This window comes from Emiliania huxleyi (genome assembly GCF_000372725.1).
Source record: "Emiliania huxleyi CCMP1516 unplaced genomic scaffold EMIHUscaffold_473, whole genome shotgun sequence".
In the NCBI taxonomy this organism is placed as follows: Eukaryota; Haptophyta; order Isochrysidales; family Noelaerhabdaceae; genus Emiliania; species Emiliania huxleyi.
In genome coordinates, this window is record NW_005198444.1 from 39,615 (window position 1) to 52,782 (window position 13,168).

At 63.5% G+C, this 13,168-nt stretch overlaps 1 protein-coding gene across 1 annotated transcript; it reads left to right on the forward strand.

The window, feature by feature from the left end:
• Window positions 1–12,280: 12,280 nt before the first annotated feature.
• On the forward strand, window positions 12,281–13,135 carry EMIHUDRAFT_119321 (hypothetical protein; the record flags this gene model as incomplete). Its single annotated transcript, XM_005767933.1, has 2 exons — window positions 12,281–12,871; window positions 13,085–13,135. Coding segments are annotated over 2 exons (642 nt in total), but the record flags the coding sequence as incomplete, so codon positions are not given.
• Window positions 13,136–13,168: the final 33 nt, after the last annotated feature.

A 13,168-nucleotide genomic window follows, 5' to 3' on the forward strand; every position in this document is an offset into this window, starting at 1 on the left:
CTTTTGGGCCCTGTGGGCACCCTAGCACTTTCCGGACGTACCCTCGTTGATGCAGAGTGATGGATCCATTCTTCTTGCGTTGGACCTCGACGCCGAGCATGTCCTTTACGAGTTTGGTCGTGAACTGGGCGTAATTGAGCCGGCATCGACGGGAGTACCATCCTCGGTGAGCTTGGCGGAGTGTGCAATGATGAGGTTATCGACGTAGAGTCCGAGGATAAGCATCTCGCCGTCCTCGTTGTCGCAGACCACGACGCAGCCGTCCGAGTCTTCGAGCCGGCGGACCGTGAGGCCGGGGGTGGCCTCGCCGCAGGTGTTGAGCCATGCAAAGATCTTGCGCTGCAGACGGCGGCCTGACTGGGGGGCACCGTACACAGGTTTCTCGATGCGGCAAACTCTCGGCGTGCCGGTCTTGTCCAGCTCGACGAACCCCTCCGGCATTCTGCAGTAGATGACCTCTCCTTCCTCGAAGTCGCCCTGTAGATATGCAGCGGTCCAGTCGAAAGCCCTGAGCTCGCAACCGAAGACGGCGGCGAGAGCACAGATCGTTCGATTGGAGCTCGACCGAGCGGTTGCGGCGAAGACCCGATCGTAGTCGATTTGCGGAAGCATCGTGCACCCTTGAACGCAGAGTCGCGCCTTGGCTTTGCCGCACCTCTTGTGCTTGAACACCCACGTGAGGTTGTGCAAGCGCCGTCCGGACGGTACCTCGCTCCTCGGCTCGGTCGATGACGGTCCACGACTCGTTGTGGCGGTGGTTCTCGATCTCAGTGAGCATAGCGTCCGGAAAGTCCGGCGTGGCGGCGGCTTCGCGGTAGTTGGCTGGCGCGCCGGGGGAGTCTGCCCTGAGCGCGTATCCAACTAGGTCTGAGTCGTAGTCGCGCTGAGGCTGAGAGGATGAGACGGCGACGGAAGACGGCTCGATGACGGGCGTGCCTGAGGGCGGTCCGGCGGCCCGGCTCTCGACGCTGGGCGTCCCTCCGACCTGGCCTTCGTCGATTGGCTGAAGTCGAGCGTCCCGTGCGGCCTGGATGTGAGGTCTCACAGTCCGTTGGTTGAGCGAAGGCGGATCGCGATCGCCGAATCCCAAGAAAGCGACGGGTGACGGCACCTCGACGCTGGGGCCCCGGTCATCTCCGGTGGCCCTCGCAGGTGGGACGCCGGGTCGAGGCGTCTCGACTGCGGTGCCATCTCCCCCCCGTAGCCCTGCGCTGGGGCTGAGGAAGTCGTTGCTGCCACCGGCTTTCTCACGGGGCGCTGAACGAGATTTCATTACGGCGTCGACGGGTCTCGGATCGCCTGTGCGCGCCGCGTGCCGCATCGTGCCGTCGCGGGCGTCAGCGGGTAGCGCGAGCTGCAACGACTCGGCCTTTTCCATAAAGGAATCGAAGGACTCGCGAAAGAGCGCGCCTGGGATGCCGCCCTGCGTGTGCTTGTTGTACGCGATCTGGGCGGTCTCCGTGTCGGACTCATCGGCAGTGTCGGCGAATGCGCGGAGAAGCTCGAGCATCTTGAGGCCGCTCCGCTTGGCCTGAACGATGAGGTCGTAGCCCTCGACTTGTCCTCGATGATCTCGTAGAGCGAGCGCGCGAGCGTGCCGTCCTCCTCCTCGACCGCGCGGCGACGCTGACCTTGAGCTGGGCGAGCGCTCCAAGGGGGTCCTTGTCGGAGGTCGGGACGTCGGGCACTTCCTCGCCCGTGAACGACTTGAAACTGCTGCACGCGGCCCGGGGTCGCGGGGCAAGGTTTCTGGAAGGTGTACGTAGGGCCTGTCACGTGCCGCTGGCGAGGATCGCGAGGTCATCGCGGCCGCGGACATAGACGGTGCCTTTGATGTAAACGGAGCCCTGTTCAACGAGGCGTTGAAACCGTCCGGTGCGCTTCACCCAGCCTTCGAACTGGCTCACTCAGCACAGGAGTGACGTCCGTCTGCTTGCGTGGCAGAGAGAGCGGAGCGCCGTGTTTGTCCGTCGCGATCGGGACGGTCGGGTTGGTCGAAACACTATTTACCGACTTCGCGCGCCGCGAATCTTCATTGATAAGTCTCTCCCCCGCAACTGAGGGGGTGGTTTCGGAGTTGCACCGTCATCCGTCCGTTTCGCGCGCATTAGCGACGATGCTCTCGACGGTCGACGCTCCGACACGCTGGCGGCAAGAGGAAGGTGGGCGAAAGCGGAGCCGTTGCTGGCGAGGACCCCGACGATGGCTACGCCGTCAAGATGCTGCAGCGTCTCCTCGATGTCGCACGGCCCAAACAAGCAACTTCTCGATCGCTGGCCGACACACTCGAGCTCGTGGTGGAAGAATGGAGTGTTCACGCAGCGGAGATGCAAGGGGACACGTATGAGATCGTCGGCGGCGAAGAGCGTGCCAATGCCAAGAAGAACCTGCGTCGAGGGTCGAAAAAGCGTTATGAGCATGGTGCTAGACGCGGCCGGCACAGATGAGCTGCCGCAGGCAAGCCGCCGCTGCCACTGCCGCTGCCGCACGTTTCTCGCCCAACCAGTCGCAGCCCCCACCCCTGCAGGTGCTCGAGCTCGTCTCGAAGCTCCAAACGAGCTCTGGCCGCGCTGCGCTAGTCGATATGTACGGAGCAAAGCACGAATGCGCCGACGATGCCGAGATGGCAAATGACGATGATGACGTCGATGCGAGCCGCTGCGTCCCGCCTGCAGGAACCAAGGTAGCGCTGTGTAAGCTTGCTGCCCATACCGTCATGAATGAACAGTGTGGCACAATCGCCGGCTACTCAGCTGAAGCCGATCGGTACGTGGTGCAGCTCGAGGATGGAACGCGCGTGCGAGTGTGTCGTGGCAACCTACGCCTCGCAAATCCTCGTTTTCTCTTAAGTGGATAGAAGGATCTCAGATATGAGGTATTTTTATCTCGCCGCGTCTGTGTCGTACTACAATATTGCAAGAATAGCCGCCAATATTGCCATAGCTGCCCTGATGCGTTCCTCTAGTTTGGTCAGATATCCCCACTCCCGTACACCGAGCCAGCGCAACCGGTACGTGGGTACAGCCTGATACGCGACATGCAGTCTCATCATACTGCAATACTGCATGAGATACCTCCCCTTACTGCTGTACCTCACATGCACACCATATCCCAATACGGCGAAGTAATCATACTTGGATACTGCATCACAGCTCCATCCGTACTGCTGTACTGGGGCATACTGGAGAATACTGGAGAATACTGCTCCATACTGGTGCATGTGCAGTGCTGCGGCGGGATCTACCACTCGGCTGCCAGACTCACTAGAGCACCCGGAGCCAGAACTCACACTCCCAGGTTGCAACTGCTAGCAGCGGCGCTCGGCGGCGCACCTGGCCTTGCAAGGGCTAGCTAGCTTAATGCCGGCCGCATACTGCAACTGCTGCTGGGCGGTCCTTGCTCAATGGATTGATCCAGCGCTCGTCGATGGGCAGTCCTAAAGAGGCAACGAGGCATCCTGAAGAGGCCGGCCTATCCTGCAGCGGCATCACAAACAGGTTGTGGTTGCAGGTGCGCGCGCGCCCACGCACACGCAGAGCCACCACGCCGCCTCTTCCCACTCCCACTGATGCGAGTTTGACTGTGGCGAGGTGTGACTCATGAGATGTGACTCTCGTGGGTGGTGGCGGAACACGGCGATCGAGCAGGGGTGCTAGGACGGGACGCACCAGACGGGATGAACCAATGGATTGTGTCCACCGTCCCCAGAATGCGCAGTCCGCAACCGTCGTACTTGTGGCTGAGCTCGTCGCAACGCGGAGGGAGGAGAGGCCTTTGTGGATTTGTGCCCCGATGATCCACAGCACGGCGATCGCTCTGTCGCCAAGCCCCACGGAACGCGCACTAGTGCAAGTCGCGCCGCACCCCAGGTGCCCGACCGCGCCTGGAAAAAGAAAAGAAAGCGGCTGCTTACTGAAATATTCGAATCAGAAAACGGGGGGCTGGCGCTGCACCAGGCCAATGGCTTGGGACGCAAGCGCAATCTGCGCCACAACACATCGCACAAGCGCAATCTGCGCCACAACACATCGCACACGCAAGCAGATGACGACCACACAATCCGCTTGTGGTCGCTTCTGGTGGGCGGCAGGACGTTGCCGACCGCGCCGCTGTATTTGTCCCAAGCCGTCTGCAACGTGCTTGGAAGGAAGCCAGTGTCATACAGTGTACCGCGCCTGGTGCCACAGTCCCGCACGGTGTAGGTCAGGGGCATGCCCGCCACGAGGGCGAGCATGCCGACCGAATGCATGTGTCGCATAAACCTCATATTCGTGCGTCCCCCCAAATTTAGGTATTGAAGACTCTGCGTCCTTCTTTTGTTTTTTTCATGTTGAGGACTTGCCACTCGAGAGGCCGCCGTCGACTCTCCAGCAAAGGCGACGCGCCACTGCGCATTGAATCGCATGTTTCCCGAACCGCACACACAAAAACGACTCACGCACATACCTCGTGCGCACGGCTACCGTCTTGGTGCAACGAACGAGGCTGGCAGATAGCGCGACCGCAGACTGGCAAACGCGACAGGACGTTGCCCAGGACAAGAGCGGCTCCAAAGTTTGGTCTCTTCATTCATTTAGGAACGGGGACGAGATGTCCACATTCAGCTTGCCTGGCCAGACATACTCCTGTGCTGACACGCAGCGCCAAATACAGCCGGCACCAGCATTCGTGAGAACTCTTGCCGTGCGCACCCCCGTACAACATCCTGTTACCACTACCTTCGACACTGCGGGATTGATGCATTTGCTCGAGCCGTCCCATTCCAACGCCAACGATTGCGACTTTGGAGCTACTGCCAGCTTCTCACCTCTCCCCCTCGATGTGCACATGCACATGCACACATTACGTATGTGTCGCTTCCCGACGTTGCGCACTCGGTCGGGATCAAACACGAGGACAGTGGCGGCCCTGGCAAAACTGCGCAGCATCACCGGTTTCAAGAAGAGCAAAATTGAGCCAGAGGTGCACTACCTGCTGTGTCACTGTCTGGCCCGATGCCTCCCCTCATACTGCTGTACTGGGCCATACTGGAGAATACTGGAGAATACTGGCAGATACTGCACTGGTGCTTCCGAGATACTGCGATACTCCAAGGCTCGACATACCCAAGTATGATGCAGTACACCAGTACCCATACTGTGGGAGGCGCCCGGCGTACCTGCATACGTCCTAGCGTGCCGCGCCTACTGCCATATTGCGTCGTATTGCGCCGCAGCCTCCCAGTTACTCCGCTACTTCGCCCACACACTGAAAGAGATAAAATCAAGTATTAAAGTATGTGTACTTGTGATTGGACTGGAAATACGTGTGTATTTCAGTTCAGCAGTGTTGTACTAGCATACTCCCGTACATGAATTATACCTGAAATCCTCCTTTCCACTAAGAGACTATGGAGAGTTCACGTCATGACGGTTAGCCGCTGTCATGACGGTTAGCCGCTGTCATGACAGCTGCCAGCTGTCATACAGCAAACGACAGCGACAGTGACACCTACCTGTCACCAGCTGTCACCAGCTGTCACCAGCTGTCACCAGCTGTCACCAGCTGTCGTTGCTGCTGTCGTTGCTGCTGTCGTTGCTGCTGTCGTAACCATCCCCGACGGTCCAACTGTCACTGCTGCTGTAATTGCGCAGCTGTCATTCCTGCTGTCATTGCTGCTGTCATCGCTGTCGTTGCTGCTGCTGTGCTGTCATTGATTGCTGCTGTCATTGCTGCTGTCATTGCTGCTGTCATTGCGCTGCTGTCATTGCTGCTGTCATGAGCACCCCCGCAGGACAGTGTGTGGTGCCACTAGCGAGAGAGACAGGACACTCAAGATATAGATGCATGCGCGCGAGACCGCTCACTCGCACGCCCGACGCCACATGAGAAACCCTCTCAACAGTAGCCACGCACGCTCAGCAGCAGCGGGCGTGAGTCGGAGAATCTGCAAAACCCTTGCCCTCCTTCCTCCAGCATGTGCCGTGATGGGCTCCAGCGCTGGTTCATCTGCCGCTCAAAAATCTCACGCGAGCGAACGGTGTCAATCCTCAGCCGCGAGGATTGGGACCTTGAAATCACGATCACAAGCAAACGCGGGCAGAGCATTGAGCAACACACCTCGGGTTGAACCTCTCAAGGTGCATGCTGTCACCGGCAGTCTGCATGTGGATCGTAGACGATGACTATGGCTGGAATAAGCTCAAGTTCGTTCACGAGGGCTATGGCTGCCTCACGGCTGTGCCTGTGGCGCTGCCTCGCTGTCGCTGTCGCTGTCGCTGTCGCTGTCGCTGTCGCTGTCGCTGTCGCTGTCACTCGCGGGGCCCCGCGCTGACATTGTCACCGCCTGTCGTTGGCATTCACTGGCTTCACTGTCACTGTCACTATGGCTGTCACTGTTCCTGGTGCCTTTCACTCCTCCTTGGCAGCTGGCTGTCACCAGCTGTCACCAGCTGTCACCAGCTGTCACCAGCTGTCACCAGCTGTCGTTGCTGCCGTCGTTGCTGCTGTCGTTTCGCAGCCGCTGTCATGACATATTGACCACGTCATGACGGTTAACAGCCGTTTTAACCGTCATGACGTGAACTCTCCATAGTCTCTAAAACGTCGCTTTCCTAGCAATGGATGGAGTAAAGGGATAAAAAATAAAACGTCGCTTTACCGTTATTAACGTCACCCATCACTTCTCGCTTAGCCACCCCCTCCCATGCGTGGCGAGGACGAGGTGCAAAAACTCAAAGCGTCTGCGCGGTGCGTTCAGCCGGGCGACGACTTGAACAGCGTGCCCTCTGCCCGCCGCTTTCGCTGCTCCTATGACACCATCATCCGAGATGGCTCCCGCGTGCAAGGACTACCACACGTTCGATACTCCATTGTCCGAGATCGAAGCTGTACCCGCCGCCCCCTCGGGGCCATGGGCATGGTTCTATGACTCGAGTCCCTACACGATTGGCAACTATGCCGATGCCGAACTCATCGCTAAACCGCCGGAATTGAACACTGTTGGTGTGATCCAAAACTTCACAGCCTTCGTGGCCTTCCTGAACGAGCTGTGCACATACGCGAGTACCGGCGGACGAAACGCAAGCAGCCCGATGGTGCTCCCCCTCCTCCACCCCCCCCCCTGCCCGCCCGCCCGCCTATGAGTCCAAACCGACACCCTGGCCCTGCACCAGGCGCCATGCGCGATCTACTTGCCCAGAAGCGTCGATTACGCTATCATGTACTACGCAGAGGGGCCATGCACAATGACTCGGACCGAGGAGAATGTCGATTGCGCGAGCGCCCTCCCACCAGAGATGTGCACTCACTTGGGCTGGACCAACAAGCCCTTAGACGGCTACTACAGCATGCTGAGGCCCCCCAACACCACTGGCACCGCAGACACGCCGTCGTCGCCGCCGCCCCCCTCCGCCTCGCCCTCGCCCCCGCCCCAGCCCTCGCCGCCGCCCCCCTCCGCCTCGCCCTCGCCCCCGCCCCCCTCTGCATTGCCTTCGCCGCCGCCCGATTCGGCCTCGCCCTCACCCCCGCCGCCCTCTGCGTCGCCCTCGCCACCGCCGTCCACCTTGCCCTCGCCGCCGCCCCCGTCCGCATCACCCTCGCCTCCACCCCCCTCCGCGTTGCCCTCGCCGCCGCCCCCCTCCGCCTCGCCCTCGCCACCGCCCCCCTCTGCATCGCCTTCGCCGCCGCCTTCGGCCTCGCCTTCACCCCCGCCGCCCTCTGCGGTGCCCTCGCCACCGCCCTCTGCGTCGCCACCGCCGTCCACCTTGCCCTCGCCGCCGCCCCCGTCCGCCTCGCCCTTGCCTCCTCCGCCCTCGTCAGCGTTGCCCTCGCCGCCGCCATCCGTACCACCCTCGCCTCCACCCCCCTCCGCGTTGCCCTCGCCGCCGCCTGGCTACCTGCCCCTCAAGTCCCCGCCGCCACACCCCCCGCTCGTCCCGATCATCGCTCCTCCCCTCTCCCCCTTCCCCCCCACCGCCCCGGACTATCCTGCCGGCGCCGCCACCAAGGAGGTCACCATATTGCTCAGGGCAAAGAGCTGTCCCGGCCTATCCGGCAAGGTCCTCGCCGGGAAGCGGCTCGCCATCCCCTTCCCCGAGGTGTCCATGAGGTGCGATGGGGTCGAAGTGGGCCAGCGCCGTCGCCTTGCTGACGGGGACGACGTCGTCGTCACCATCACCATCCTGACCACTGACTCGAACCACGACTCGGTCTTGGACTCGGCAAGGGATCTCTTTCAAAGCCAGGAGTCCGCCACCGCGATCCTCGGCGTCGCGGTACAGCGCCCCACGTGGTGTGCCGGTCCTGTGGACGGACCTAACCCACAGATTTGGTAACAGGTGTTTTCGGGTGCAAGCGTCACCGACACCTCGGGCGGCGGCGCGAAGAAGGACCCGCACATCGCGTTCCCTCATGGCGGTAGAGCGGACTTCCGAGGCAGGAACAGGGTGTACTACAATTTCCTCTCCTCGCCCGGGTTCGCCGTCAACGTCAAGACGGAGGAGAGCCCGTGGCCTCCTCCGCGCCGGTCGCACAACCATAGGCTCAGTCCCCCTGTCTGTATGCACGCACAGGACGCCACATTCAAGCTGCACAACTCGGAGCTGACCGTGGACGGGTCCTTCATCACTGAGGCGCACTTTGTCGTCCGCAGAGGCTATCATCCACCGAAGGCTCAGATGGCAGACCTCGGGCTGATGAGTGTGCTGAGCGACAAAGCCTCTTTCTGGGCCAAGGAGCTCGACGAGTTCAATACCGGCGCGCTGGTTGCACGTTCTCCCTGCCCTTCGGTCTCACCCACGCAGGATTACGTCGAGCGGCGTGTCCCTCGCACAGGTTGGAAGGTGATCAACGGGACGTGCTCTGGCCGCTACTTCAAGATGGGCCTCGGCGGCTACAAGTGCTGCGGCGATCTCAACATTCAGATGAGGCGAGCCACGGTCAGTCCACAGCTGCCGTTGTGCCCACTTCATGGCTGGAGTGGCGTACGCGCAGGTATTCTAGCGCGACCTTCAAGTACCGCGATGACTGGACCGTGGTGGTGCGCGGCAACTTCGTGTACGATCGAGTCAGCGGGCCGACCCACCGGCTCGATCTCACCTTCAAGCCTGTCGCCGGGGCGGCGGCGCGGGCCCTACCGCATGGCCTTGTGGGACAGTCCTTCTCGTCGGCCGCTCCGCGCAACGGCAAAGTCGACAGCTACCCGCTCTCGGGCCGCTTCACAACCTCGGCCATGGCGCCATTGATTAGATCTACTCAACAATCAGCGCATACGCACAGCATCCGCACTCTGCCACACTGACATTGCAGGCGGAAGGCGCGATCGAGGGCACCGCCGCGCTGTACGAGTTGCTCGGGCCCCACCGCACCGATTTTGCCTTCTCACGTTTTGACCACGCTGACCTCGCCACGCCGGTGAGCTGGCTCGCCGCCTCGGGCGAGGCCTCCTCCACCGAGCGCGAGTGAGGGAGGGGCTTGCAGGTGAGACGTGAGAATTATGCGCTGGCTGGACTAACGTGATGGGTGGGTCACGAACATTGTCTCGACTCGCACCCACATCGCCCTCCCCGGACACGCCCAGAGCTGGGGACACTACTAGGTCACGCACCACAGAAGAAGTGATCTCTGTCTCGGTGTCGGGAACAAGATAGTTCTGGAACCCGAAAAAGGCCTCTGTCACACTGCCAAATAGTTAGAGGCTGCGCAGGCCTCCCCCGGCGGTATTTTATTGGTCGCGATACGAGTAGAGCGGCATCATATGAAAACCCCAGAACGGGTCGGACACCGTCCCACCGTCCGTCGCCTCGCTACAGACGTCACGCCCCCGCGCGTGGGGTGGCGAGAGGAGCCGTCGTGCTGCTGCGCTGGGCGCGCGGGCGTGTGTGGGCGCGGGGGGCGCCCCCTCCCGGCCCTACCCCCCCCCCCGCGCTGAGCGCTGTCAGCGGCGTGGGCCACCTCTCGGCTCACGCCGCTGACCCAAGCACCCAACTGCATGCGTGGCGGCGCCGGCGGCGCAGTCAGAGTACAGAGGAAGGAGAGAGTGTGCACCTAGCTCCTAGGGGTAGGCTGTGCTGGCAGAGGCAGCGGCCAGCGCCCGGCCGGGCGACACGGCGGGTGAGAAGGCCCTTGTCACTGAAGGCTCGCCAAGCACCGCTCAGCGGCGAGGGGGAGGGCGGCGGCGGCGGCGGCGAGGCGCGAGGCGGTGGTGCGGACGGCGGGATAGTACAGAGAAGGAGAGAGTGTGCACAGGCTGACCCACAGGCTGTGCGCGCAGCGGCCAGCGCGTCCGGGGGCGGGTGAGAAGGCTCGCCAAGCACCGCTCAGCGGCGAGGGGGAGGGCGGCGGCGGCGGCGGCGAGGCGCGAGGCGGCGGCAGCGGTGGTGCGGACGGCGGGATTGACAGGGGAGGCGGCGGCCACGAGCGGAGCGGCGGCGAGAGGGGGGGGCAGCGGCGAGGCGCCGGCGAGCGAGGCGCCCGCGCCATCTCAGAGGGACGCCGCCGCGAGATGGAGGGCGGCGGTGACGGAGGCGAGGGGCGAGGCGGCGGCGGCGGCGGCGGCGGCGAGAACGGCGGCACCGAGTTTGTCTCGGTGAGCGGAGCGGCGGCGGGAGGAGGAGCAGCGGCGGCGCTCTCGCTGTTGGGCACGATGTTTTGAGCCTGGGATCCCATGCCACTGCGACCGGCGTGCCCGGGAGCAGAGATCGCGCGCGCGCCGCATTCACGACGCGCGCGCGATCTTCGCGGAGTCGGGTCCCCAGAGGGAAGCGGTCTTTTCGGCCGACGTCCAGCGGCGCACAAGGAAGCAGGCGCAGCGCCGGCGGTGTCGCGCTGAATGGGCCAGCAGGGAGCAGTGGCGAGGGGCGGCGGGCTCGGACGTCCACCGAGTCGCTCCGCGCGGCAGGCGGAGCGCGCGCGCGGGCCAGGAAGCTCTCGGCAGGCTGAAAAGGACATCTGCACTTTGTATATCGGCACACGCCTGCCTAAATAAATAAATAAAATAAATAAAATAAATAAAACGGGCACGCCAAACGAGGGGTGGGAGAGGGACAGGGTCCCCACCTGCACGAGCAGGATCTTGGAAGGACGATCAGGGACACAGGGGAACGGGAGCGGGGAGCGCATCGCGACACGGAGGGGGGCTGGGCAGGGTTCACCCACACGACAGGGTCCCAGGGATTCCTCTCTCGTATAGGACAGGTTGCACCCGGCGGCACGGGGGCAGGCGCGGGCCTCCTACTGGTTGCGCTCTCCTAGTTCTCCTGCTCCTGACAAGGGACAGCGACAGGCTCGCAGCACGGTGGACTCCCTATTCCACTGGCGATCTCTCTCGACTAGCGACCTTCCTCCGGCTTCTCACCAGCAGTCTCTCACTACCACGGGCACACTGACAGAGGCGGCCAAAAGGCTCACGTGGGTGGCAGGGCGGTGATAGGAGTCTCCCACTCTGTGGGCTTCGCTAGAGGTGCGGCCCCTGCGCGTGTCCTCGCCCTTGCGTGTGTGTGTGTGTGTGTGCCACTCTGTGGGCTTCGCTAGAGGTGCGGCCCCTGCGCGTGTCCTCGCCCTTGCGTGTGTGTGTGTGTGTGTGTGTGTGTGTGTGTGTGTGTGTGTGTGTGTGTGTGTGTGTGTGTGTGTGTGTGTGTGTGTGTGTGTGTGTGTGTGTGTGTGTGTGTGTGTGTGTGTGTGTGTCTGCGGGCGCTGTGCGAGCCGCCCTGAACGACCACAATGTTGAGCGCGCTCGAGCACCGAAGCACCGCGAGCGCCGGCGAGCACCACCGCCCCGCGCCTTGGCGTGGGTCGGTAGTACACGATGCGGCGCCCAGCAGCTCTATCATGCGTCGCACCCGCAGTGGCCGAGCCGACCGCCGCTCGAACTGGCGCCGAGTGGCTCCCAGATCGAGCGTGGCAGGCTCAGTCGCACCGTCGCGGGGCGAACGCGAACCGAGCCGTCGCCGTTCGCCGCAGCCGCCGGCCGCCAGCCGTCAGCCGTACAGCCGTACAGCCGTCAGCCGTCAGCTCGCAGTCGCCGTCGCTGCCGCCGCCGCAGCAGCAGTGAGCGAGCTCCTGCGTCGTGTTGCCGACGCAGTGTGGAGCTGTGGACGCGCGCCGCCCAGCGGCGAGCGAGCGTGCTCGGAGTTGGGTCGGCGCGCGCGCGGGCGGACGGCGCCTGTAAACAGACAGCCTGCACCGCCCACTCGTTCAAAATCGTAGACGGCTGCCTACCGGTGTGCAAATGCCTGCGAGGTTTTCTTTCGATCCAAAGGCGGTGCTTGAGAACTGTGCCGCGCTCGCTCGTGTTCCCAAAATGGAGCACGAGGAGGAGCCCGACTTCTCCGCGCTCGGGCCGGCCTTCGAGGTGGACCCAGACCCGCTCGGGCTCGGCGCCTTTGGCTCCGTCCACCTCGCGACGATGTCGCTCGGCGGCGCCCTCGGCCGGAAGGTGATGTGTGTCAAGGCGATCAGCAAGCAGCGGACGCGGGAGCAGGCCGAGGCGGGCGGAGCCACCACGCCGTGGCAGGAGCTGCTCCAGCGCGAGGTCGACATCACCGCCGAGCTCGGCCGCACGCAGCACCGGCACATGCCTCGCTTCTACGGCACCGCGGACGACGGCACCTACGTGCTGCTGGCGCTGCAGCTGTGCGGCGGCGGCGAGCTGCCGCAGTGGCTGCTGGCGCGGGAGGAGCCCTACTCGGAGCGCCTCGCTGCGCGGCTCGCCTACGAGTGCCTCCAGGCCGTCAGGTGCTGCCACGACCTCGGCATCGTGCACCGCGACATCAAGCCGCAAAACCTGCTGTTCGGCTCTCCGTCGGACGACGCGCGGCTCAAGCTGGTCGACTTTGGGCTGGCGACGCGGCACACGGCGGGGGACGACCCCCTCTCCGAGCTCTGCGGCACCGTCGACTACATGGCGCCCCGAGCCATAGACTGCACAGGCCTCCCCGCGCATAGCTCGCACACTCCCTCGCCGCCGGCCGGCCGCCACCGGCCGCCGCGCGGCGAGGGCCACCGCGCGCGGCCAAGCCGCAACTTCCCTCACCACCGCTTTTTGCGGCGTGCCAACCGAAGCCCCCCCCCACACACACACACCCGCCGCCGCCGCTGCGTGCAGGCGCCAGAGATGCTCCGCGGGGCCTACGACGAGCGAGTGGACGTGTGGGCGGTGAGCCCACACACTTCTCTCCTCCCGCCCCGC